Below are 26,756 nucleotides of genomic sequence, written 5' to 3' on the forward strand. Positions count from 1 at the left end.
TTGAATGCACCCATCATACCCTGCACTCCTTCACTCAGGACCTCATCGTGCTGCTCATTACTTAACGCAGTCAGTCTTCCCCAGCTAGACCAGAAGCCCTGATAGGGCAAGGACTGGGTGTCTTTTGTTACCAGCTGGGACTTGAACCTAGTCCTGGCACAGTGACTGCCTGGCTCACAGTAGGTACTCAGAAAATCTTGGATGGATGGATATATGGATGGATGGGTGGATGTTCAGTCATGCAGCCTCTCTAAGCCTGTTTTCTCCTCTGCAAAACAGGGGAAATGGTGCCAACCGTATCAGGATGTTGTAGCAACTAAATAAGATGATGTGGCTAAAAGCCCTAGAACAGTGCCTGGCATTCAAAAAATATTCATTGAAGGAATAATGATGACTGTTTAAGCACAAGTGCAAAGACACTCTCGACAGATAGCTCCTGACAAGTGCATTTTGCATACTCTCTGCCAGGATGCTTAAAAGAGGAAGGAGCCTGGGACATGACTGTTAGAAACAAAACCCAGCAGTTCCCACCAGGACAGTAAGAGCTCGCTTGGGAAATCCTACACGTCCTTAAAAACGTGGAAGGACAGAGCTTAGCATTAACTCTGTGCAGACTCACCTTTCTAAGCACTTTATACATATTAACTCATTTACCCCCGACAGTGACCTTGGTGGTAGGCGTTATTATTACCCCCATTTGTCATCTGGGGAAACCGAGCTACAGAGAGGTGAAGTAAGTTGCCCAAGGTCACACAGCCAGGATGTGGTCTGATTCCCAAGGCCACTCTCTTAACCACTTGAGAAGCTCCCAGTCCAGTGGAAGAGACAGAGCTGTACTACTGGGTAGCAGTTACCAAGGGCAGGGACTGTATCTGGCAACTTTCTGTCCCGGCGAGGTGCCTGCGACATAGCAGGTTCTCAGTCAGTGTCTGTGGAATGAATGAGTGAATAAACAAACAAATGAATGAATGAAACTTAGAGCAATGTGCCAGGCTCTAATCATGCTATTAGTAGACAAATGGCAGGGGTTAGTGCCTAAATCACCTGAGTGACCGTGTCATTTCTCAGTGGATGTCATGGTCAGTTTTCTGGGGTTTTTTTTGCGGTACGCGGGCTTCTCACTGCTGCGGCCTCTCCCGTTGCGGAGCACAGGCTCCGGACGCGCAGGCTCAGCGGCCGTGGCTCAAGGGCCCAGCCGCTCCGCGGCATGTGGGATCTTCCCGGACCGGGGCACGAACCCGTGTCCCCTGCATCAGCAGGCGGACTCTCAACCACTGCGCCAGCAGGGAAGCCCAGTCATGGTCAGTTTTAAAGCTCACCTAATACATGCGCTTTGCTGTCCATTCCTGTCTGTCACTACCCACTAATGGCCTTGTCGTTTATCCCTCCGATCTTAACCAGAGCCCTCTGCTGTCACTTCTGTCCTTGTAGAGCAGGAGGGAATCTGGGTGGCAGAGAGGGCCTGGTGCCAAGGAGACCATGCTCGCCTCAAAGCTGGAAGTGGAGACTTTGGCCCGGGCATCTGTTTGGCCCTGGGCAGTCACATCCTTCTCTGAGCCTCGCTTTCCTCATCGTCACGAAGGGGATAATAATCACACCCCATCACGGGCTGTTGTGAGGTGCACCCGTGGCCACGCTTAGGAAACAGAAGTAGGTTGTTCTGGAAAGTTGCGATTTACAGGCTGGTTTCAGGAGCAGATGGGTCAGTCTTGAAGGCGGGAGCGGCAGGAGACCATGGGAGGTATGAACAGCAGCCCAGTGTCCTGTCGGCCCCACAGTCCACCTCCCCTCCCGGACACGCTGCCTGAACTGTCCCCATTTGATGAACTCCCGGGATGAAGGCCTCGTGTCTTCCAGGAGGGAGCCTGCTTTGGTGCACACAGGTGCTGTGTACATTTTGACTCCCTGGCAAAGACACATCCTTGGCCTCTCCCAGCGTGAGTTGAGTTCAGAGGGAACGAGACGCAGCTGGGGCAGAGGGCAGATGCCAGGAACTGGGCAAGATCTGAGACCCTGAGCAGGGGTCCTACGGGGCCTTGGGGCAGCTCGGGGAGCCACATGCCTGGGGCTGGGTGAGGACAACAGGAGGACCCTAAAAATGGAGCAGGGAGCTGCCCGGAGCAGCTTTCTTCCCTTTCAACTTTGCCAAGGAGCAGCATGGCCACGGGCTCCACACGGCCCAGAGAGGAGGTGCTGCCAGCCCCCCCGGGCACCTGTCCCAAAAGCCTAATTACAGGCTCTCTATGGGCAGTCAGCTCGCTGATTGAGAGTCCTTGGGGAGAAGGCGCTGCTGAAACAGTGAAATACTCGGAAGGAAACACTGTTACTCCTTCGCAGAAGCAGAAGGCTCTCACCCCTCATGTTCACGCAGGGCTCTACGGGGGACAGAAGAAACTGCTGGCAGGTCCTCATTAAATCCAACCTCCTCTCTCCACCCTCACTGTCACCGCCCTGTCCAGCCACCATCATGTCTGCCTGTTCAAATCACAGGCCATTTCACAGCCCTGCCGAACACCCTCCATGGGTTTCCCATCTCCTTTCTGTGTCCACGGGCCCGAGGCTCAGTCTCCCACTCTTTTCCCCCTGTTCACACCTCTCCGGCCACAAGGGCCTCTGCACTCCTCAGACACACTAGGCTTCTTTATTTACTCCTGAGGAAGGGCCTTTGCACATGCTGTTCCCTCTGCCCAGAATCCCCTTCCCTGTGCTCTCCCCATAACCAACTCCTTCATGTCCTTCAGGTCTCAGCTCACATCACCTCCTCAGAGAAGCCCTCCCTGACCACCCCAGCTAGAGTTGTCCCCCCACTCAGCACCCTCCAGCACATCACCCTGTACTTATTTGATACCTGTTTATTATTCATATTCCTCATCTGATTGTAAGCTCTACAAGTAGGGACCTAGCTTGTCTTGTTTGTGGCTGTGTCCCCAGCAGCTAGAACAATGCCTGGCACATAGTAGGGCTTCGTGTCTGTTGAATGAATGATCCCTACTAGGAGGGATCTGTAATGCAAGCAACGTTTCTTTTTCTTTCTTTCTTTCTTTTTTTAACATCTTTATTGGAGTATAATTGCTTTACAATGGTGTGTTAGTTTCTGCTTTACAACAAGTGAATCAGTTATACATATACATATGTTTCCCTATCTCTTCCCTCTTGCATCTCCCTCCCTCCCACCCTCTCTATCCCACCCCTCTAGGTGGACACAAAGCACCGAGCTGATCTCCCTGTGCCATGCGGCTGCTTCCCACTAGCTGTCCACCCTACGTTTGGTAGTGTATATATGTCCATGCCACTCTCATTTTGTCACAGCTTACCCTTCCCCCTCCCCATATCCTCAAGTCCATGCTCTAGTAGGTCTGTGTCTTTATTCCCGTCCTACCCCTAGGCTCTTCATGACATTTTTTTTTCCTTAGATTCCATATATATGTGTTAGCATACGGTATGTGTTTTTCCCCTTCTGACTTACTTCACTCTGTATGACAGACTCCAGGTCCATCCACCTCACTACAAATAACTCAATTTCTTCTTATGGCTGAGTAATATTCCATTGTATATATGTGCCACATCTTCTTTATCCATTCATCTGTCGATGGACACTTAGGTTGCTTCCATGTCCTGGCTATTGTAAATAGAGCTGCAATGAACATTTTGGTACATGACTCTTTGAATTATGGTTTTCTCACGGTATATGCCCAGTAGTGGGATTGCTGGGTCGTATGGTAGTTCTGTTTGTAGTTTTTTAAGGAACCTCCATACTGTTCTCCATAGTGACTGTATCAATTTACATTCCCACCAACAGTGCAAGAGTGTTCCCTTTTCTCCACACCCTCTCCAGCATTTATTGTTTCTAGATTTTTTGATGATGGCCATTCTGACCAGTGTGAGGTGATATCTCATTGTAGTTTTGATTTGCATTTCTCTAATGATTAATGATGTTGAGCATTCTTTCATGTGTTTGTTGGCAGTCTGTATATCTTCTTTGGAGAAATGTCTGTTTAGGTCTTCTGCCCATTTTTGGATTGGGTTGTTTGTTTTTTTTGTTATTGAGCTGCATGAGCTACTTGTAAATTTTGGAGATTAATCCTTTGTCAGTTGCTTCATTTGCAAATATTTTCTCCCATTCTGAGGGTTGTCTTTTGGTCTTGTTTATGGTTTCCTTTGCGTGCAAAAGCTTTTAAGTTTCATTAGGTCCCATTTGTTTATTCTTGTTTTTATTTCCATTTCTCTAGGAGGTGGGTCAAAAAGGATCTTGCTGTGATTTATGTCATAGAGTGTTCTGTCTAGGTTTTCCTCTAAGAGTTTGATAGTGTCTGGCCTTACATTTAGGTCTTTAATCCATTGTGAGTTTATTTTTGTGTATGGTGTTAGGGAGTGTTCTAATTTCATACTTTTACATGTACCTGTCCAGTTTTCCCAGCACCACTTATTGAAGAGGCTGTCTTTTCTCCACTGTATATTCTTGCCTCCTTTATCAAAGATAAGGTGACCATATGTGCATGGGTTTATCTCTGGGCTTTCTATCCTGTTCCATTGATCTATATTTCTGTTTTTGTGCCAGTACCATACTGTCTTGATTACTGTAGCTTTGCAGTATAGTCTGAAGTCAGGGAGCCTGATTCCTCCAGCTCCGTTTTTCATTCTCAAGATTGCTTTGGCTCTTTGGGGTCTTTTGTGTTTCCATACAAATTGTGAAATTTTTTGTCCTAGTTCTGTAAAAAAATGCCAGTGGTAGTTTGGTAGGGATTGCATTGAATCTGTAGATTGCTTTGGGTAGTAGAGTCATTTTCACAATGTTGATTATTCCAATCCAAGAACATGGTATATCTCTCCATCTATTTGTATCATCTTTAATTTCTTTCATCAGTGTCTTATAATTTTCTGCATACAGGTCTTTTGTCTCCTTAGGTAGGTTTATTCCTAGATATTTTATTCTTTTTGTTGCAATGGTAAATGGGAGTGTTTTCTTAATTTCACTTTCAGATTTTTCATCATTACTGTATAAGAATGCCAGAGATTTCTGTGCATTAATTTTGTATCCTGCTACTTTATCAAATTCATTGATTAGCTCTAGTAGTTTTCTGGTAGCATCTTCAGGATTCTCTATGTATAGTATCAGTAAAGCTGTCACTGTTAACATTTCTAAGGTCATGCAGAGAGCAGGAAGCAGAGACCCAGGTCTGTCTAAGTCCCCACTGTGACGTCTGTGTTATTAAAACAGGGGTTATAATCCTTGTTTTACATACAAGAGAACAGAGACTCAGAGAGACGTGCTTCTGTGCCTAGAGACCTCAGCCAGGAAGAGTTGGGGCTGGGATTTGAACCCAGAGTGCTGCTTTCTCTACAGGGACAGGGCTGACAGGAGGCCTGGGCAGCTGGGAGGCTGGCCAGGCCAGGCAGTGGTCTGTAATGCAAGGGGCTTTAGGGATGGACAGAGGCTGTTTGGTTTGGCAGCAGGGTCCAGGGTGCAGGGCACATCCCCAGAGAGAGCAGACCACAGTAATAATAATATCTAATTTTTATTGAGCACTTACTGCACGTATGGCAGTGTTCTAAGTGCTTTATGTATATTAACCATCGTTTCAACAACCTTAGGAGGGAGGTAGCATTATTATACCCATTTTGCAGAAGACAGAACTAACCACAGAGATGTTATGTGACTTATCCGAGGTCACCCAGCTAGAAGTGGTCCATCTGGGTTAAGCTCGGGAGCTAACCACTGCACTGTACTGCCTCTCTGAGAAGACAAAGCCAGGCAGGGCTTCAGAGCCCTCAGGTTCAGGAAGGGGCTCCAAGCCCAGCAGAGTAAATGAAGCCTGCAGCCTGGGGCCACCAGATTCTGATCCTTGGGACCCTGACTGATCCCAGTCCCTTGAGACTCTAAGTCTGGTCAGATCTGGAGGCTGAGTCCAACCTCGGTGCAAGGTGCCCAAGCCCTGGAGCCAGGCATCGGGGGTGAGGTGGATGCCAGCTCTGCGATCCCCCTGCTGCGTGCTCTTGGCCAGCACAATCTACCACTCTGAGCCTCACCTTCCTCGGCTGTGAAACAGGGCCAGGAGTTCATCAGGATGTTGTAATGGGAGGAGAGGAGATGACGGACATGAGCCAGGCTCCACCCAGCCTGGAGCCCGACCCCTCGATGAGCTAGCAGTGGGTGAGGGAAAGCAGATGGCTTCCATCTCAGTTTAAATCCCTGCTTTGCCCCTCACTGAATCAGTGATGTTTGGCAAGAGACTTACCCCTCTGCCTTATCCCCTGTAAATGAGGATAATTATAGTATAACTTGAGATTATATAAATTAATCCACATAAGGTACTTAAAATAGTACCTGGCCCAGAGTAAGCGCTAAGTGTGAGCTGTTATTTATCAGAAGATTACAGATGTGAAAATACTAGTTCTGGCCTCTCTTGTAACCAAGGAGACTCTCTCCAACTGGGTTGCCTTGAGGTCAAAGTAAGTTAGGAAGCTATGCTCTCAAACCCTCACTTGGTGACAGCGTGGGCTTTCTCTGCAGGCTGCCCGTCCCAGAAGTTGCCTCCCCTCTCTTCATCTCCAGTTTTCTCAAGGATTAGAGTCCTTCCCTCTGGGTGCTAGAACTAAGTGCTTGTCAAGTTTATGAGCTTTCAGAGCTGCTTTTAGTGACAGCCAGGCCTCCCCATTTTATAAGGACTGAGATAAGAGGAGAGTTTATGAGATTAGAGGGTTGTCATCATCCTCTGCTTTGATGTCTGTCTCTCTCTCAGTTTCCTTCTCTTTTACAAAACCAAAGCACAAGGTGGGAACAGCAGCTCCAGGCCCCATAAACACACTGTTCAAATAGAGGAGACATTTAGAGGAAGGTCGAAGTGCCATTTAAAGGTGTTCACTCTAAAATGACCCTGGGCAATTTGTCATGAAGTGTACCGGCTGCTAGCAAAGATCACTTGTTCTGCAAATCTGGCTGTTGGCTCATAATTTTCAACTTTTGACCCGTTAAAATTGAAAAGGTGTGGGATTTTTGTAAGCTTTTGGGATAGGAGTGTTTTAAAGTAACTTTTAAGGAAGCCATCTATCTTTGGGAAGGTTTGGGATCAGTTAGCCTTGAAGGGCCCTAGTGAGCAGCCTAGTATCCCCAGGTCCCTGCTCTGCCATGGGGGACTTTATGATCCAGGAATGTTCCAGTCCAGAGACTGAGCAGGCTTCTTCCTGATTCTCTGTGGGTTCACAGGCTGTCAAGCCATAGGCAGAGCTACTTGATCTGCAGGCAGTGGGCACGGGGCATGGGTAGTAGGCTCACTGCTGTCCGCCCCTGCCTGCCTGTCCAATTTCATATCCTTTACCCCTGCACTCACAGGCTCAGGGTTCCAGCTGCAGGTGTCATATGTCCACACCTTTGCATGGGCTATTCCCTCTCAGCCCAGCATGACCCTCTTTTCATTCTTTTGTCTTGTCCTTCTTTATCTTCCAAGACAGCTCAAGTGTTTACACCTCCAGGAAACAACAGTGTTGAGGTCCACTTCTGTGGGCTCCAAGGCCCAGCACTCCTCCCCCCACCCCACACGTCCCCTGGCACTGGTCACGCTGTTTGGAAACTGCCTATTTACTTGGACATCTTCCCCACCAGGCCGGGAGCCCATTGAACCCTGGGTTCCTGGGCCCAGCCCAGGTCCCAGCCTGGAAGAGGTGAGGCCATGAGATACCTCGTCTTTGGACTCAGAGGTAGTGCTCCACTGCTCCCCTCCCAGCTCTGTTACTGGCTGTGGGTGGATTAGTTATCCTCACAAAACCTTAACTGTCTTCTCTATAAATGGGAATGTCACTAGTACCTGCCTTATAGGATTGCTGTAAGAATTGTTGATGAATGTACACTCTACAGTATTAACTCTGAATTTTCCCTACAAGGTAAGTCCTATTGATAGACCCATTTTCCAGATGAGGACACTGAGGCACAAAGAAAAGTTAGGTAACCTGCCCAAAGTCAGTGGTGGAGCCAGGGTTCAAGGCCAGTTGGACCCTGATTCCAGAGCCTGTACCCCTAACCACGGTGATGCACAGCCCCGCCTCCATAACTTCCATGAAGCCATCAGCCTGCCACATAATAGGTGCACAATAGATGGTATGAATGGTTGTTGTCCATAGCTCAGTTCATTTTTAATGATGGAAGAGGTGGAACTGGTTTCAGCAAAGGAGGAAAGGTTCGAGAACTAAGGAAAACAGAGAGGAGATGGGTCAGAGTTGAGACAGGGGAGTGGGTCAGCTGAGGCCAGAGCAGGAGGGCTGCAGTGCGAGGAAGTGAGGGCCCGGGCAGGAAGGTGGGAGGGAAGGACTGAGGGCACACGGCTTCCATTTGAGCACTGGCACAGGACCACCACTGGCTTCCCTGCTTTTAGAGAATAAAAACCCAGACTCCATCAGTGACCATATACAGCCATTGTGACGTAGCCCCAGGTCACCTTTCTTGTGTTGTGTCCCCACCTTTCTCCCACACAGCCCATGCTCCAGCCACCCTGCCCTCCTCCTCACCCCTCCATGCCTTTGCACACACTGTTCATCTGCCTGGAAAGTCCTTCATCTCTTCTGGCCCTGACGGACTCCTACGTATCCTTTAATACCCAGTTCAACTGGCCCTTCCTCTGGAAAGTCTGCTTTGATATCCTAACTGATCATAATGACTCCCCCCTTCTAGACAGTGATCATCAAGGCCAGGGACTGTCTTATTCCACTCTGTGCCTAGTACCCAACAGAGGGCTGGGCACAAGGTCATTACTTAGAATGTTGGGCTTTTTTTACTGAATAAGTCTGTCCTTAATTGAGGGCAGGCTATGGTGAGACCACACACGTGATCTCACATCCCCAGTATACAGGAGGGCTAGGACATGGAGGTAGAAGCTGAGCAAGGTTAAGGAGAGAACTCATTACTTCGCAGAGATCCAGGCAAGGGAATGCTCCAGGGCAAGTCAGGCTCCAGAACTCTGCTGTGTGCCTAGAAAATGCTGCCTGGAGACTTTGAACCTGGGACTCTACTCCAAGCCCCTCCAGCACCATCCAAAAGTGACTGCAGATAGAAAACCAGCTGGACGCGTGAGATATCCTGTCCACTATCACTCATTGGACCTCCTTAAAACGTGGAGCTCAAAACTGACCCTTCCTGAGCAGCAGGGAGGGTGCTGGGCTGTCACTCTCCTTCTACTCTTATAGCCTAAGACCACATTGGCTTTTTCAGCAGCTTTTGGCTTATGGTCAACTCAAACCCCCAGATCTTTTTCACTGGGATGGCTGCCAAGCCACATCTTGTGCATTTGATTTATGGCTTGGGTTCGCTGAGGCTCACTCCTGCTCCCCAGAAGCCGACAGGAGAAGGGCAACGGTTTCTGTACCCCTAGGAGGGAGAGCGACTGCAGGCTTCCCAACCCAGGAGCCTCAGTGTGAATGTGGGCAAGCTCCCCGTCTCCCTGTTTGTGTTTCTTTTTTTGTCGTTGTTGTTGTTTTTTGTTTTTTTGCGGTACGCGGGCCTCTCACTGTTGTGGCCTCTCCCGTTGCGGAGCACAGGCTCCGGATGCGCAGGCTCAGCGGCCATGGCTCACGGGCCCAGCCGCTCCGCGGCATGTGGGATCCTCCCAGACCAGGGCACGAACCCGCGTCCCCTGCATCGGCAGGCGGACGCTCAACCACCGCGCCACCAGGGAAGCCCTGTTTGTGTTTCTTAATCCCTTCTCCTTGAGGCACCAAATGCTGGGACCTCTTGAATGGGGTTTTCATTAGCATTCAAGTCACAGGCCACCAGGGCTTGAGCAGACCAGTCTTCTGGGTTACTGGGGGGAAGCACAGTAGTTCTGGAAAGCACCCGGAAGGGCAGAGAGAGAGGGGCAGGTGTTGGAGGCCAAGGCTCCTAAACTTGGCGTCCATGTGTCCTGGGGAAGGCAGTTCATTGCTCTGAGCCTTATTTTCTCATCTGCAGAACAGGAGTGACAAATCCTGACCTCATGGCATTCTTAGGACAAAAGTGCCCAGGCAGCAAGTGCCTTCACAGACATAGTGGTGTCTGTCTGGGGTCAGAGACAGCTGGGGCCAAGCAAATGGGTGTCAGGCACTTGGTGATGTCCTGCTCTTACCTCAGTACATGGAGAGGAACCGAGGCCCTGAGTCTGTACCATCTTTGCAAATACTGTTCCCACTCATTCTTCTCCTCAGGGATTGCCTTTTAAATGCTGCCTTTCCAAAAGGCCTTTCCTGACCACACTCCCTAAGGTGACCCACTGTGGTCCTGCCTCAGCCCCCACTGTCTCCTTCATCGCCATCGCAAATCGAGTAAGAGTATTTGTGTCTGTCCACCGCTTCTTTCCCTCTGTTGCTCTCACTAGACCCTCCGCTCCATGAGGGCGGGGACTGCATCTTCCTCGCTCACCTCTGTCCCCTCCGGCCCCAGCACATGGTCGGGACACGGTGGAGCGTGGACAATGACCATCAGGGACTTCAAAGATGTTCCTTTGGACCCTGGCTGCAGACTCTGTGTGCAGCGAGCTAGGGGATGCGTACAGAACCCAAAACAGAAGCATGTGTATCTTTCCCTCTGCCACAAACAAGGTCACTTCCCCTCCCGGGGCCTCAGTTTCCCCAGCTGTAAAATGAGAGACTGAACTAACTCCTTTCTCTCAAGTCCTTCAAGCTCTAAAAGACTCTTAAGTCGACACAGGAAGGGGGAGGAAATTACATTGAATTGTATTGCCTGTTGGGTTGAAAAAAACAACTTCTGCCAGGAAATCTCTCTTACTTTGTCACTTTCTCCACTGGCCTGGAAAACACAGCCCTGCACAGGCCCAGGCCTGCGGAGCCCACACCGCAAAAAGTCACAGGCCCCCTCCTGACCTGGGCCCGGGCAAAGGGGGCCCCTGAAAGGTGTATGGCAGCTGCTTCCCGGGGGGTCCTGGGGTTTGTTGCCTTAACCGAGCTCGCAGAGCAGGTAAAAAATTCCAGACATGTTCTCCACTGACAGCTAATTGTGTCCTTTATTAATGACCATGGCTTTCTTGGGGCAGGTGGGAGGAGGTAGGAGCCCAGGGGCCTCCCTCAGGTGGAGCTGATGACCACGTTTCTGGATCCCATATAAGGGGAAGTGCTCCATGAGGTGACCCTGAAAATGCACCCCCCGCCCCCAGCTGGAGAGGAGAGGGGGCTTTCCCAGGCTCCCCAAGCCCCAGTAGGGGCGGCTGGCGCCAACAAGATGATGCAGGGATTTTGGAATCTGGCGGCCCAGGTTCTAGGTCCTAAGCTGGCCTCTCAGAACACAGCACCAAAGTCCAGTGGATGGCCTGAAGCAGGGATCCACAAGGTGGGGGGTGGGCTATGGCCTGCAGGCAGCTTGGGAGATGCTCCCAGCTCCATCCGGCCATCACCCCCCCTCATGGCATGAGGACCCGGCCTGACAGGCCCTTCCTCAGTGACCTACTACACCACCTGTCAATACAGCAGCCAGATGTGCCGGGGGACTCAGGCCTGCCCTGCCAGATGTGTCAAGCTCTCAGAACACACCCGGCTTCCCCTCGAGCACATCGCGATTAGTATTTAACACTCGCTTTTCCAGCATGTGTGAGTCCTGAGGATTACAGGCTGGGAAGCTCCGCCATGTTGATCCAGCTTAAGGTCTGGGGGCCTGGAGCCCACTGCTTGTCAGTGGGGCTGTTTTCTCAAGGACCCAGTGAAGACCTTTACAAGCCCTGTTGCAGTGATAGCCTCGAGCTGGAGGGAGGGCTTTTGTGGAGCTTTATTTGTTCCCCATTTTCTCACTAGGATCCCATGTTAGCCTGGGGAGGAAGGTAGGGAGTACGACATTAACCCCAATTATAGATGAGGGATGTGAGGCTCCCAGAGGGATGTAGTGACGAAGTAGCTCAGCTAGGACTTGAACCAGGCAAGGGAACCACACATACAAAGGCCCTGAAGCTAGAGGAGGCCTGATATACTCCAGGACAGCCAGGAAGCTAGTGTGGCTGCAGTGGGGTAGACAAGAGGGAGGCTTCTAGGAGGTGAGTTCAGAGAGGTAAAGGAGATACAATTACAACAAAAAGAATAAAAGGCCTAGGGATAGATTTAACCAGAGAGGTAAAGGGGGGCTTTGTAAGCTATTTTTTACTCCAGGTGAGGTGGGAGCTGTGGAAGGGCTTGGAGCAGAGAAGCAACACACCACTGATTCCTGTTCTCCAGGTTCCCTCTGGCTGGTGTGTTGAGAGCAGGTTGCAGCCAGGGGAGAGTGGGGAGGTGGGAGGGCAAGGGCGAAAGCCAGGAAACCAGTCGGGAGGCTACTGCAGTGAGCTGACAGCTACTGCGCCTCTGACCCTCTTTCTTCCCTTCCAGTCTGGGTATCAGGACTCCTGGGCTGCAGCCCCAGCTCCGTCAGCCACTAACTTGCTGTGTGACCTTAGGCAAGTCACTGTCCCTGTCTGGGTCATGTATTCTGTAGTCATGAAATGAGGAGCTTGGACCAGAAGATCGTGAAGGTCCTTCCGACTTCCAGTGAGTGACCCAGACCCCACCTGCTTCTCCAGGCTTATCTCCCACCTCTCCCAGACTTGAACTTCATGCTTCAGCGACCCTGAACTATTTGCAGCTACACACACACACACACACACACACACACACACACACACACACGCACCATACTACTTCAGGCCTCCGTGCCTTTGCACTGGCTGCCCCTCTGCCTGCACTGCCCTCTCCTACCGGCCACCCTGACTGGAGGGCCTGTGTTCTTCAGCAGCTCTCAAGCTCGCTGGCATCTCCTGCACAGCCTCTCCCTGACCCACCCCCGACACACACACCCCCCACCTCACGCCACCCCGCTTCCTCAGTGTTCCAGGGCACTTCCACAGGCCATGCTGTTCTTTAAGAGACAGTTGATGAAGTGGATGTGGACTCGGAACTGGCTTCAAATCCCAGCTGCATCTCTGGAGTTGCCTAATGTTTTTGAGCCTCTGTTTCCTCTGATAATTATACTTCCTACTCGCAGGGTCAAGGTGAGGATGCAGTAAAATTGCAAAGCATGTACGTAACCCAGCGCCTGGCACATGGTAACTGTCTGGAATCTGGGAAGCCAGATTCCAGCTGAAGAGAAAGGGCCGTCGCGTGAACAGGGGTGGCGGCAGGGGGGTGGGAGTACCCTGGACCGTGTGGCCCCAGATCCCTGGAATAGCCCTGGTCAGGAACCCAGGACGGCCTCCAGTAGCCCCATGACCTGAGGGCACTCCTGTCCTCCTCTCCGCTCACCTCCTCCATCAGGGTCTGGTCAAAGCTGCCTGCCCGGCAGACACACCACACTTAGAAACGTCCTTAATTGCTTCACCGTAGTGGGGAGTCACCCTGCAGGCAGATAATTAAAAAGTTCAGAGCTTGATTAATTGGGAGGAAATTGGAGGAATGGGGCTGCCTGCTGGGCGGGCGGGAGCCCTCAGCCCCCACCGTGAGGACGGCAGGAAGGGAGGTGGGCCAGAGCCGGGACTGGGGGCCTGACGTAGTATCCAGGGGCTGGTGAGCCGGGAGTAAATCGCCCTTAACCCACCTTCATGGCCGTGGGGTTCAGGGTCTGGCTCCCGCAGACGTCTGTGAGCTCGCCCCTCCGCACCTTGGAGCCTTCTAGCCTGCTGTCGAGTGAGGTGTTACAGAGGGCCTGCTCTGGGCCAGGCAGTGAACAGGGCAGGCACGGGGGCTGCCCTCATGGAGCTCACACTTGGGCAGGTGGGATGGTGGGAGGTGGGGAGACAGACGTTAACCAAATGCCAAGAAGGATGAAGGGAGGATGCCTTGAGAGCCCGCTACTGGGGGCCCCGGATGAGCCCTGGAGCCTCTGACATGGTCCAGAGGCCTAGAACACAGCCTCCGGTCCGCACACAAGCTGGGTGACCTTAAGCACAAGATTCCACCTTTGTCAGACTCAGTCAGTCAGTCCACAAACACTTCCTGAGACCCCCTGTCCATCACCTCTCAGCCAGACCCCGGGCACCCACTGCCACCGGGCTCACGGCCTTGTGCGGGGGCAGTCACACCTGTATACTCATGCAGGAGCAGAGGTGAGGGGCACAGAAGAGAGGCCCTAAACCCGGCCCTGGAGAGGGTGGCATCCCAGGAGAAGGACCCAAAGGAGCTGGAGCTGAGATGTGAAGGGTGAAGAGGAGTTAGCCAGGCTGGAGCTGGAACCGCGTAGCAGGCAGAGGTGACACTGAGCACAGCCCGTTGGGGAGCCGGAAGCTGCCTCCTGTGACCCGAGCCCAGAGCACGGCTGGGAGGCTGTGGGAGCTGAGGCCGGCGAGGTGGACCCTGACGGGGAGGCTGAAGCGGGCGGGATGCGCCACAGGCACAAGGGAGCCACTGAAGGGTCTTGAGCAGGGAAAGGACTTAGCAGACGGCCGTGTGGAGGCTGGCCTGGGGGAAGCCCTGGGTTCCCCTCTCAGGCGAAGAGGAAGCGTGTTAACACAGCTCCTGCTGCTGCCTTCTGACTTCTGTTGTCCTGCCAGCTGCTGGCAGGGATCCACAGAGCCCGGGTCCCAGCAGGGGCAAGTGGGGGGAGCCTGGGCTTGTGGGGGAGGGGGACAGGATGACTGACATCCCCTGGGTGGTCCCAGTAGGAGCTGCCACAGCAGGGGGGTGACCCTGAGGCACTTCCTGGACTTAACCTGGAAGGGCAGGGCCCCCTTGAGGGAGGAAGGGCTGGTCAGGGAGGGGCCCCCTTCATCAAGCTGGAACACTGAGGGCCTCGGAGGCAATGTGAGAGCGTGGACTGTGGGGACACAGGCTCTGCCCCTATGTCTCTGAGTGACTTTGGACGAGGCACTTCCTTTCTGTGAGCCTCAGTTTCCTAATCTCTAAAATGGGGATACCACCTCCTACTGCACAGGGTGATTGTGAGGACTGATGAGGTTATGGGCTCCGGAGGCTCCTGGCCCAGCACCAGAAGGCACACGTAGACACACAGTGATCAGAAGCTCCTCTTTCCAGCCCAGGAGCTTGTCGCCTGCTTCCAGTGTGGCTTTGCCCCTGGCACAGATCAGCACCCTTGCCCAGCCCAGCTCAGGGGTACTGACTATACTGGCTTAACTTCAGCAGCAAAAGCAGGAAGCGTGCAAAATGCAAAAGACACTTTGCATGAGGGAGACCCCAAAACCCCACCCACTCAGCCACAAGAACACCACAAGCTCAGCCCTGACAAACACTCAGCATAAGCCCCTGAAAATACACAAATCAGTTCTTCCACAGTTCAAGGAGAATGCAGGGCCCAGGGTTGGGTGCCTGAGCCTGTCCACAGCCAGAGTCCCAAGGCTGGAAGAGGCCACAGAGATGGTCCCAGCCACAGCTAAAGTAGGCAGGAAGTGGCCTGGACTCACAGAGCAAGGGGCTGAGGGGCAGCCGAGCCCTGGCCTCCCCGCTCTGGGCCTAGGACTCTTTTCTCTGTCCAAACTCCTCTCCCCGACCCACATCCAGAACTATCTGGAGATCCCAAGGCAGGAAAGTAAGCCAACTGCCCTTCAAACCTGGCACTGCTGAGCCCAGCACCACTCCCTGGCCCCTCTGCCCACAGTGGCCAACAGTCAGCCCTGGTTGAAGACAGGTGTGCCAGCCTTTTGCTCAGTTGTAGCCTCTAACAGGCAGGGCCTGGGCCTTTTGTCTGCATGACTCAGTGCCTAGTACACAATAGGGGCTTAATAAGCACCTCTTGAATAAATTCATAACTCACCATCTCCCCAAATGGACCCACACTCCTGAGGGCAGGGACTACTTCTTCTTTGTCTCTCTATCCCCAGGTCTTAGCACAGAGCAAGTGGTGGGCCAAGAAATAATGTATATAATAAAAGCAAACACTTGCATAGCCCTTAATATGAACCAGGCAGGCACTATTGCAAGTGCCTTCTGTGAATTAACTCGTATAATCCTCCCAGCAAATATGAGAGCAGTGTCATCATTCCCCCCATTATACAGACAAGGAAGCCAAGGCACAGAGAGTTAGGTGACTTACCCATCGTCACACTGTTAGCAAGTGGCAGGCTTGGGATTCCGCCCTGGCAGCCGGCTACACAGTTCATGCCCAGGTTCAATTTCATCAAGCTCTCGGGAGTGGGAGCTAGACTGTGGTGAGCCTGCCTCTACTCAGAGCCACAGACAGAGCCCTCTGGTCTACAGGACCCCCCAGGAAGATAGAGGAACTCCTTGCCCACCCTGGAGGCCTGGCACACTGGGCCTGACAGCATCTGAGTCCACTGTGGCACCAGTCATTCTGGGGCTTAATCCGGAGTCTCTGGGAGGCAAAGGGGGAGCACAGCCGCAGGCCAGCCAAGGAGGCTTCAAGGATCACCCGGTGCCAATTAGCAGCCCTGCCATGCCAGGCCCAGATGGAGCCCTGCCTCGGCCTGACTCATGGCTCATTCGGTCAATTATCACCTATCCCCGGAGCCCAGGGGGAAGGCCAGGAGAAAATCTGTTTCCCCATAATCCTTTCTCCTCCTCCCGGCCAACTGCCATCCCTGCCTTCGGTTGCCTGGCTAAGGGCTCTGGGCGTCTGCAGAAGGCAGGTGCTGGTTGGCTGCTTTGGCTCCAAGTCCTGGGTTTGGGGCCCAGGCTTTGGCTCTACCTTGCTGAGTGACCCCAGCAAGCCCTGTCCCCTAATTAGCCCTGACAAGATGGTCTCCGCTTGTGTCTCCACTCAGCAACTTGATAATTTTGTGTCCTGGAACCACAAAGACCTGGAGTCAAACCTCAATTCTGGGGCTTCCCTGGTGGCGAAGTGGTTGAGAGTCCGCCTGCCGATGCAGGAGACACGGGCTCGTGCCCCGGTCCGGGAAGATCCCACGTGCCGCGGAGCGGCTGGGCCCGTGAGCCATGGCCGCTGAGCCTGCGCATCCGGAGCCTGTGCTCCGCAACGGGAGAGGCCACAACAGTGAGAGGCCCACGTACTGCAAAAAAAAAAAAAAAAAAAAAAAAAAAAAAAAAACCTCAATTCTGCCATTTAGTAGCTGCGTGACCTTGGAGCATTCACTTCACCCCCTCTGAGCCTCACTTTCATCATCTGTAAAATGGGGGTGATAATGGTACCTACTTCCGTGGGTGGTCATGTGGATTTAGTGAGAGAACCCATGTAAATCACTTGCACTGGGCTTGGCACCCGGAAAGCACATAAGTGGGAATTTTTATTGTCCTTGCATGCTGGGTGAGTAATAATACCTAACATTTATATAGCGCTTGCTGTATGTTCTAAGCACTTTATGTATGTTAATTTATCAAACCCACAGCTCCTGCCCTCAAGTTGCTCACTGTCCAGTTAGGAAGACACACCTGCCTTCATTCGGCAAACTGAATTAACTGAGCACTTACTATGTGCCATACCCTGTACTAGGTACTCGGGGTGTAGAGATTAAAGCCCCAGCCCCTAATTAAACCAGGGTTCTGTGGGTGGTTACGTGTGGGTGAGGTCCAGTGGTGGGATGGGCTGTTTTTTGCTGGCTTGGATCACAGGAACTGACTCTGGGCATTTTTTCCCAACTCAGTGTTCAGTTATCTCAGATTGGTAGCTTGAGATTTGCCCTGATGGGAGCATTTTCACCATAGAAATTGGCAAACACAGCAAATCAGGGCTTCCCGCCCCCCCGCCCCGCCCAGCCATTTACCAGCACACAGCCGTCCATGGAGTCTGAGTTGTGTGCTGTAGAGAGTGGAGGGCAGGCCTCCCAGAGGTGCACATGTCAGATTCACCAATCCAGCAGGGCAGGAGGATGGTAGAGAAGGACCTTCAGGCACAGAGAACAGTGCGTGTGCAGCCAGGGCATCCAGAGAACTGCCAACAGAAGAGAGAGGTGACAGATGGGGCTGAGAAGCATTCAGGAGCGTTGTCTGGGACTGAGGGCGTTTCTGGGATGCAGAACTTCCAGTTTGAAAACTGGGGGCAACTTGGTCACCCTGGTGGACAGGCTCACGGGAGGACCCGTGGGGAGAACATTGAGAGGTGGAGAGGGATCTGAGCATCAATGCAGCCTGGTGAAATTGACATGATAACAGCGGTAACAACCTGGCATTTACTTGGCCAAGTATTTTCTACCCCACTTTCTCATCTGATTCTCACAAAACCCTGTAAGGGGTATATTCGTTCACTCAGCAAATGTTTATTGAGCACCTGCTATGTTCCCACTACTCTGCCAGGAGCTAGGGAACCAATGAGAACCAGACAAACCCAGTTCTTCTTTTCCTCTCCAGGTACTTCCAGTGCAGGGTGAAGACAGATGGCACACAAGACAGACATAATTGTTTTCTAATACAATTACAAATTGTGATGAGGCTCAAGGAAGGAAGGAAAGGAAACAGAGACTAAGACTGAGGGGAGTGGCAGGAAGGGGCAGGAAGACCCCAGAGCTGCCCTTGCAGGGCTAGGTGTGCGCATTCATTCTAAGTATGCGGGGAGCCCCTGGTGAGTGTGAGCTCTGATTCATTCTCATCAGATCACTCCAGCCACTGCGGAGGACTGGCGGGGAGGCAGAGGTGGAGCAGGCGACCCATTCAGAGGCTCTGAGTACATCTACACCACGCAGGTGTCATCAGCTACCTTCCCGGAGGAGGAGACTGAGTCTCAGAGAGGGCGGGAGACCTGTCTGAGCCCACACACCTGTCAGAGGTGCAGCCACCCAAGTCTGTGACTTCAGCTCTCATTGTTTTCTTACCACTTCTGTACAGGAGACTCAGGTGTTGGCAGGATGGGGTGCCTTCCCAGCTGAGAAGCTAAGAGCAGCGTGACCCCTGGGCCCCTGGGCAACGTGGACAGGGGAGCTGCCCCGGACCCCTCTTTGTGGGAGAAGAGGTGGCTGATGGGAGCTGAGGCCCTGGCACACCCTAGTCACTTAGTACACCTGGGATCAGAATCTGCCTCTGCTGCTAAAGAGCCATGTGTGTCTGCTCCTCTCTGGCCCTCAGTTGCCTCAAATGTCAAACAAGGTAGCTGAGCTGGATACTCCCAGCTCTCACTACACCCATCCATCACTTACTAGGTACCTGACCTTGTAGTCACAGTTTACAGTCCAGCCAGATCATTACAGATTTGTAAGTAATGAAAGTGGGCACCTCAACCCTTTGTGGGGGAAGACTTCCTGGAAGGGGGTGTACCTTCACTGTCTTAAAGGGGTGTAGGCGTTGGCTTGATGACAAAGGGAGGGCATTCCAGGTAATCAGGGCAGGAGAGACACAGGCCGGAGGTGTGTGTGTGAGCCTGGGCGTCACCATATGTGGTTGACTGTGGAGCATCGGGCACAAGGCTTGGGGCGGTGGGCACTGAGGGGGGCAGGTGCCAGCCTTGGGGTCCTGAGTACCCAGAGGAATTTAGGGAGCTCTTGTGGATTTTTCTGAAGTAGGAGTTTTATTGTGATGTAACTCACATACCATACAATTCACCTATTTAAATTGTACAATTAAGTGATTTTTAGTGTTTTCACAGAATTGTGTAACCATCACCACAGTCAACTTTAGAACATTTCATCACCTCAGAAAGAAACCCCGTACCCATTAGCAGTCAGTCCCCATTCTCTGCTCTCTCCAGCCCCTGGCAACCACTAATCTACTTTCTGTCTCTATAGATGTGCCTCGTCTAGACATTTTCATATAAATGGAAGCGTACACTATGTGGCCTTTGTGTCTGGCTTCTTTCATGAAGCACACAGTGTTTTCAAGGTTCATCCATGTTGGAGCATGTATCAGTGCTCCATTCCTTTTTATGACCGAATAATATTCCATTGTATACCATTGTGGATTTTTAAATGACACAGAAAGGTTTGTGCTTTAGAAAGCTGGCCCTGGAGCATGGGCAGGAGGAGGCCAGATGGCCATGAGGGGCTGAGGAGTGGGTGGGAGGAGCTTTCTGGATGCCCACAGGGGTGGGAGGGCCGCAAAGAAGAGCCAGGACTGGGCCCTGCTGAGGAGGAAAGACCTGGTAATTGATTGGCTGCAGGGGGTAAGGGGAAGGACGAGGCACCCAGGGTTCCCGGTGACCAGGTGGAAAGCGACACCACTTCTCAAGACAGAAGAGCGGGTTTTATGAAGCACAAAGATACAAAAGATACAGAAAGCGTAGAATGCCCGGTGGGAGGGCCGAGTGGTGGCCGGGCAGTACACCTAGTGGAAAGGCTTCTGGAAGAGGCAGCCTGGGGAGTCAAAGAGGGGCCAAGACATGGCGATGGGAGAGGACAGCCGGGAAGGTGGTCCAGATGGAGGGGCTGGCACAGCGTGGAGGGGAGAGTGGGCAGCCACCCACCAGCCAGGCCCGCAGAACCACCAGCAGATGGAAGAGACGTGCTAAGCTGGGCAGGCTCTCGCCTGAGAGGGAGCCAGGAGGATCCCAGTCTTGGGACCAAAAGCTTCTGGCATCTATCAGGATAGTCCTAGACCCTCACAGAATCCCTGTGTCCCCATTCTACAGCAGAAGAAACTGAGGCTCAGAGAGGTCAACCACTCAACTAGAGCCAGGGCTGCAGCCTGCGTGTCTTAACTAGACAGTGCCGAGATGGTGGGCTGCCCCTTCGTCCAGCCAGCAGGGAGAGGTAGGTCCCCAAGAGGGAGGGCAGGCAGGAGGACTCCGGGGCTCCAGGGCCAGCACGGCAGAGTGCAGAGAGCCCTGGACAGGCGCCCAGAGCAGAAGCTGCCAATCCCTGCCCGGCACTCATGGACTGTTGGCCCAATGCAAGTCTCCTAAAGGCAGAAGAGTGTGGTGGTTAGGGAAGTGGCCTCTGCAGTCCGACCACCCGGGATCCAATCCCAGCTCTGCCACCGTAAGCCCACATCCTCGGAAAGTTGCTTCACCTCTATGCTTTCTTTCCCCCATCAGAAAAGGAGGGTGACAACATTACCTCTGTCATAGGGCTGGGTGAGGCATCGATGAGTTACTATGGGTTAAGTCCTTAGAACAGTGCCAGCATTTAATAAGTACTCAATAAACGTTGTCCATTTCATATTTACACTCTGAGCCCTGGTTTCTGTACCATGGATGCCCGAGGCACTCACTGCCATCCTCTTCTTTGGTGTCACCATAGCCTGGTTGGTTGCATCAAAGTACTGTCTTTTCCTTGTCTGGCGGCTCCTTAAGGACTGGGCTGAAGCCAAGATCTTCTCCGAGATCCTGGCAGGGCCTGGACAGGGTGGCATCAGCCAGGGCTGCAGGGTTAGGAAGGGTGCCACCTTCTGGAAACTCCCTCCAAAAGGCAGGCAAAGTAGGGCCCCAGGGGGGTGGAGGATTCTGTTTTCTAGCACCCCAGGGGGAACTGTCCTTGGCTTATTTACTGAGACTTCCCTGAGATTGTAACTGCAACCCCTGGGCCAGGCACTCTTCATCACATACAATCCTCATGGCTACTCTATGGGGTAGATACACTCTTACCGATGAGAAAACTGTAGCTCAGAGAGGTTGAACTACCTTTCTGAGGTCACCCAGCAGACTGGTACGTGAACCAGATAGAGTTTAATAATGCCAGGAATTGTTTAGGCAGTTTTGCCTGAATTAACCAATGTAATCCTCATAACAACTCTAGGAGGTAGGTACTGTTGTCCCCATTTTACAGATGAGGAAACAACTTAAGTGACTTGCCCAAGGCCAGATGGCAGGGACAGATTGCTAGGATGGGATTTGCTAGGCAGCCTGCACACTAACCACCATTCCTCACTGCCTTTCTACTTATGTGATCCCCAAAGCCCAAGCTCCTTCCACTTCAGCAGGCAGCTTCAGGAAGTATTTATGGAGCGCCTGCTCAGTGCCAGGTCTATGCTAGGCACAGGGGAAGGAGCTGTGGTTCAGACAAGGCTCCAATCCTGGGGGAGCCGAGGGCATGGCCAAGAGATCCCCTTGATGAATAATTATGGCAGGGGGGTAAAGTACCCTGAACTCAAGTCATGTAAGACCGAGGAGGGCAGCGTCTCTGAGGCTGGAGCTGGTTGAGGAGTTGGGAGGAGGGCGAGTTCCTAAGACTTGGACTTGCAAGATAAGCTTGAAGACTGGGCCTGGAAAAATGATTTAGAGAAATCTGTGTGAGCCATTTACATGAGGAAACTAACGCTCAGAGCGGTGGAGTTGCTTGCCAAAGGTCACACAGCACATGAACATGGAATGCAATCCAGGTGAGAGCCCCCGGCCTGTGGACAATTCAGCTACATTTCATCCCAAGGAGGAACTTGTCCATTGGAAAGCTCTTCCCTCTCCACCTCTCACTTACCTCTTGCTTGATCCCCCACCTGAGGCACCACAACAGAGCTGAGATTATGAACCCCAGTAAGCAGAAGAAGGCCAAGAAAGGGGCAGGGCCTACACCCCAGGCCTCCTGATTCCCAACCCAGGACCAGGAGGAAGGGAAGGGTGGATTTGCACATAGGCCCACACAGGAGTGGTCACCCTAAGCCCTGAGCTTTAGAGCCTGAATCCAAATCCTGAGCATCCCCCCAGAGCAGGGACGAAGTCCAAAGCCCATGGGAGAGCCCAGATTGCTGAATGCCCACCAAGTGTAAATACTGCCCTCTCCAGGCTGTCCCTGGTACTGCATGCCCTCTTTATTTCAATAAATTGATCAAACACCTGCTATAATAACAGCTCCTATTCCCTGGGCACCTGTACTTTGCAAGACCTCATGCCATGTGCCTTACACACTTATGCCAAGTGCTCACAATAGCCTGCATAAATGGATCTTAACATCATAGTTTTCCTAATAAAGAAACCAAGTCTCAGAATGGTTAAGCCACTTGTCTGGGCCACACAGCTAGAAAAAGGCCAAAGCAGCAGACTCAGGTCTGTCTGCTTCCAAAGCCAGAGTTCTTTCCTGCTCTACCACATCACCTCTCTACATGCCCCGTGCTGTGCTAGGACTTTTTTTTTTACTGTAATCATCACAATCATCTGGAACCCAGGAATCTAGTTACAAGAATCAGGGCCCAGCCAGCCATTAGTAAACAAGACTAGGCCATGGGCACTGCCCTAGACCTCTGCAGAGTCTTGAGACTAAGTCAGGATTGGTCCTAGAAACTGTAGCACAGCCAACCTGGAGTAGATAAAGGATGATTGCTAGGGGCACCAGTTGAACCCATAGATAGCTTCAGAGACAAGAAACCAGGTAGCCCGAAACCTTCTGGGCACAGCTAGGACTGCCATGTTGGGGCCTGGAGACCCCCAAGAGCTTCAGGAGATGGGGTTCCCCATCAGTGACACTGTGTGGCTGCTCTGTGATCCTGTGTGGCCACTCCGTGATCCTGTGTGGCCACTCCGTGATGCTGCACCGTCCTTCCAAGCCTGTGGCCTGAGTCCTCGTATGGTTTCCCCAGTGATTCTCCTTGTCTTCTCTCCAGGTTGCCCATCTGGAACCTTCAAGGCCAACCAAGGGGATGAGGCCTGTACTCACTGTCCCATCAACAGCCGGACCACTTCAGAAGGGGCCACCAACTGCGTCTGCCGCAATGGCTACTACAGAGCAGACCTGGACCCCCTGGACATGCCCTGCACAAGTACGTTCAGGGCCCCAGAAGGGCGACACCTGACCGAGTCCCGAGGCCACCTGCTGAAAAGCTCAGAGTGAGGGTTGGGTGGCTCTCCGGCTATAGTTTCCTAAGTGAGGAGCAGCCAATTACCTGGTGGGAGGGGAAATGGAAAACTGGCTGGAAAGGACCATCCTGGGGTAGTCATGCTGCCAACATGCAGACACCACAGAGCTGGCATCTGGCTCCTTATCCCCTTCTGCTAAGTCACATGGAGTATGAAGTCAAGGTCTTGATTCACAAAGGGACAGAGAATGGGAAGTTGGCAGAAGAAGAACCAACACAGGTGGTGTCTGTGGTAGAAAAGGCTTCCTAGTGTTCTTTCCTGGCAGCAGCTGCCTGAATCACAAGCCAAGATTCTCCAAGAACAGGGTGACTGTGAGGGCAATGTCACAACCCTGTATCAGACAGGAATGGCAGTCAGCTGCAAGTAGCAGAGAGCTGACCCCAGTGGCTTAAACCATAAGGATTTATTCTCTCACATAATAGAAACCCAAAGATAGGCAGCCCTGGGGGTAGTGTGGTAAATCCATGAACTTCCCTGAGACCCAGCACTTTCTTCTGCTCTTCCATCCATAGCATGTGGTTTCTACCCTTCAGGTCACATCATAGTCCAACATTGCTGCTGAAGCTCCAGCCATCACACACATTCTCAGCAGCAGAAAGAATGAAAGGAACAAAAGGACATGCTACAGCTGTCTCTTTTCTTAAAAAAAAAAAAAAGTCCTAACCAGCAATTTCTGTATATCCCGGGCCAGCACTTAATCACAAGAGGCTGGGAAATAAAGTCTTTAGCTGGAGGTAGTTGCCACCCTGAATAAAATTGGGTTATAAGCAAAAAGGGGAAATAGATATTGAGTGGATATAATCCCCAACACAAAAAGACTATCCCTAGCAAGGAACACCAAGGAGGGTGGAGTCCAGGGAGAAAGGTTTAAGCAGATGTGTGTACCAGGATGTGAGTTATATTCTAGAAGCCTGTCTGTTGGGTGGAGAGGAGAAAGGATTTGGAGGAAACCTTTTGGGAGGCCTAGGCTGGAGCCAGGGCAGTGGGCACAGAGGGATCTCTTGGGGAACGTACCCCCAGAGCCCCCACTGACCGACACCTCTCCCCCTCCCCAGCCATCCCCTCCGCACCCCAGGCCGTGATCTCCAGTGTCAACGAGACCTCACTTATGCTAGAGTGGAGCCCGCCCCGGGACTCAGGAGGCCGTGAGGATCTTGTCTACAACATCATCTGCAAGAGCTGTGGCTCCGGCCGGGGCGCCTGCACCCGCTGTGGGGACAACGTGCAGTACGCACCCCGCCAGCTGGGCCTGACCGAGCCTCGCATTTACATCAGTGACCTGCTGGCCCACACCCAGTACACCTTTGAGATCCAGGCCGTGAATGGCGTCACCGACCAGAGCCCCTTCTCACCGCAGTTCGCCTCTGTGAACATCACCACCAACCAGGCAGGTAAGCACTTCAAATGCAAGCGCCCGGGGCAGCTCTGCGCCATGCTGAGCCAGATGGGTATCCTGCCAGCCCTTGTTAAAGACTCCTTCACATCTGTGGAGTGCTTTCCTCTTTTCCAAGGCTGTCCGTGTGATCCAGCCACCTGGGAGAGTAAGTGTTGCCTCTCCACTGTAGTGGCATATGTAATAATTGCAGGCATTTGTTAAGCATGTGTTATTGAAGGTGAGAGTAAAGCTGCTGTAACAAAAGGGCCCAGTGTTCGGTGGCTTAAAGAACAGAGAAGTGCATTTCTCTCTCATGTAAGAGTCCAGGGGTGAGCAGTCCAGGTAAGCAGGGTAGCTCTGATCCACTTGGAGATTCAGGGACCCGGGTTCCTTCCGTTTGGTCTCACCAGCCTCCATGCTCCTTGTCTGCTTGGTTGAAGCTGAGTTGCAGTTTTGTCTGCGCTCTAGCCTGCAGGAAGGGGAGAGACAGAAGACCCAGGGTAGCGATATGTTTTAAACAAGGTAGGCAGAAGTGGCGCCCATCGCTCCTGGGCTTGGTCCACTGAAAAGAACGTGGTCACGTGACCTCGCCGAGCCACAGAGGAGGTTGGGAGATGTAATCTCTCCCAGCCTAGCTCAAACCTCCATCACAGCAGAAGGTGGGGAGACAGACTTCAGTGGACATCTAGCAGTTTCCACACATGCTTTCTCTGAACCTTCAGTCCCTTCCAGTCTAACTCCACCAAAACTCCTCTCCCCAGGCTCATCTGTAATAATCCTTTCTGTGACCCCATGTGGCACCCCCATCATCTGCCCTCTTTCCTTTACAACCAAAAAAGTTGCCAAACAATGCAGTCTCACTACCTCCCCCCATCCCCTCTTCACTCCACTGCACTCAGGCTTCCGGCCCTACCTTTCCACCAAAGCCACTATCCTCAGGGTCACCTGGGACCTCCAGATGGCCAGGTCCAGGAGACGCTTTCCAGCCTCAACCCCACCCAAGGGCCATGTGAGATTTTCAAGGACCTTATGGTTCCTGTGGTTCCTGCAGAAGACTCTGTGGTTGGCATTGTGAGTGTGCCCCCCAGTTGTTCACTCAGAAACCTTTGCCAAGCCCCTGCTGTGAAGCGTGGTCTGGGCCCCATCTAAGTAGAGCCAAGGGAGGTCAGGCTCCAGGACAGAAAGTGAATGGGCTGCCCAGCTTATCTTTCGGATGCCAGGTGGGGCCCACACAGTAAGCACTCAGGGCATCCAGAGATGGAGCTCCAGGAAGGCTTCCTGGAGGGGGCAGGATTTGACCTGCAGTTTGAAAGACGAACAGAATTTTGAAGGGAATGATAGAAATAAATGGAATTTGAGAAGGAGGAAGGGCATGCATAAGGACACGGAGGGGCTCTGCCTGGCTGAGGAGTGCTTTCACACATGACCTCACTGCCACCCCCCGGCCTCCTGGAGCAGGAGGAACCTGTGTCCTCATTTCACAGAGGATGCTCAGAGAAGTTGAGTCACTAAGCTAGGCAGGGTGCAAGGCAGGAATTGACTAGGTCTAACAGACTCCAGTGCTCAGCACAGTCTACGGTGCATCCAAGGAACCATGGACTGTGGGTCTGATGAGTGTGCGTGTGTGAGTGTGCATAATTGTGAGAATGTGTGGTGTGTCATTGGATATGTCCGAGTGACCATGTGTTTGTGATTGCACATGACTGTTGATGTGGCTTCTCACGTATACGTGCATTTGTGAGCATGGGTGTGTCTGAATCAGAGGAGCATGGCGGGGGCTGTGTCTGAGCTTGAGTTTGTATATCTGAAGGTGGC

At 52.4% G+C, this 26,756-nt stretch overlaps 1 protein-coding gene across 4 annotated transcripts in view; it reads left to right on the plus strand.

Moving 5' to 3' along the window:
• Positions 1-26,756, plus strand: part of EPHB2 (EPH receptor B2) — a gene marked incomplete at both ends in the record, with an annotated part of 185,769 nt that overhangs the window by 120,286 nt on the left and 38,727 nt on the right. For all 4 annotated transcript variants that reach the window (XM_079698729.1, XM_079698730.1, XM_079698731.1 and 1 more), the window contains 2 exons: positions 23,314-23,469; positions 24,622-24,957. In XM_079698729.1, coding sequence (XP_079554855.1) covers positions 23,314-23,469; positions 24,622-24,957 — 492 coding nt within the window. The remainder of the gene's footprint in view (positions 1-23,313; positions 23,470-24,621; positions 24,958-26,756) is intronic.

The sequence above is a fragment of the Hyperoodon ampullatus genome (genome assembly GCF_949752795.1).
Source record: "Hyperoodon ampullatus genome assembly, chromosome: 2".
Lineage (NCBI taxonomy): Eukaryota > Metazoa > Chordata > Mammalia > Artiodactyla > Ziphiidae > Hyperoodon > Hyperoodon ampullatus.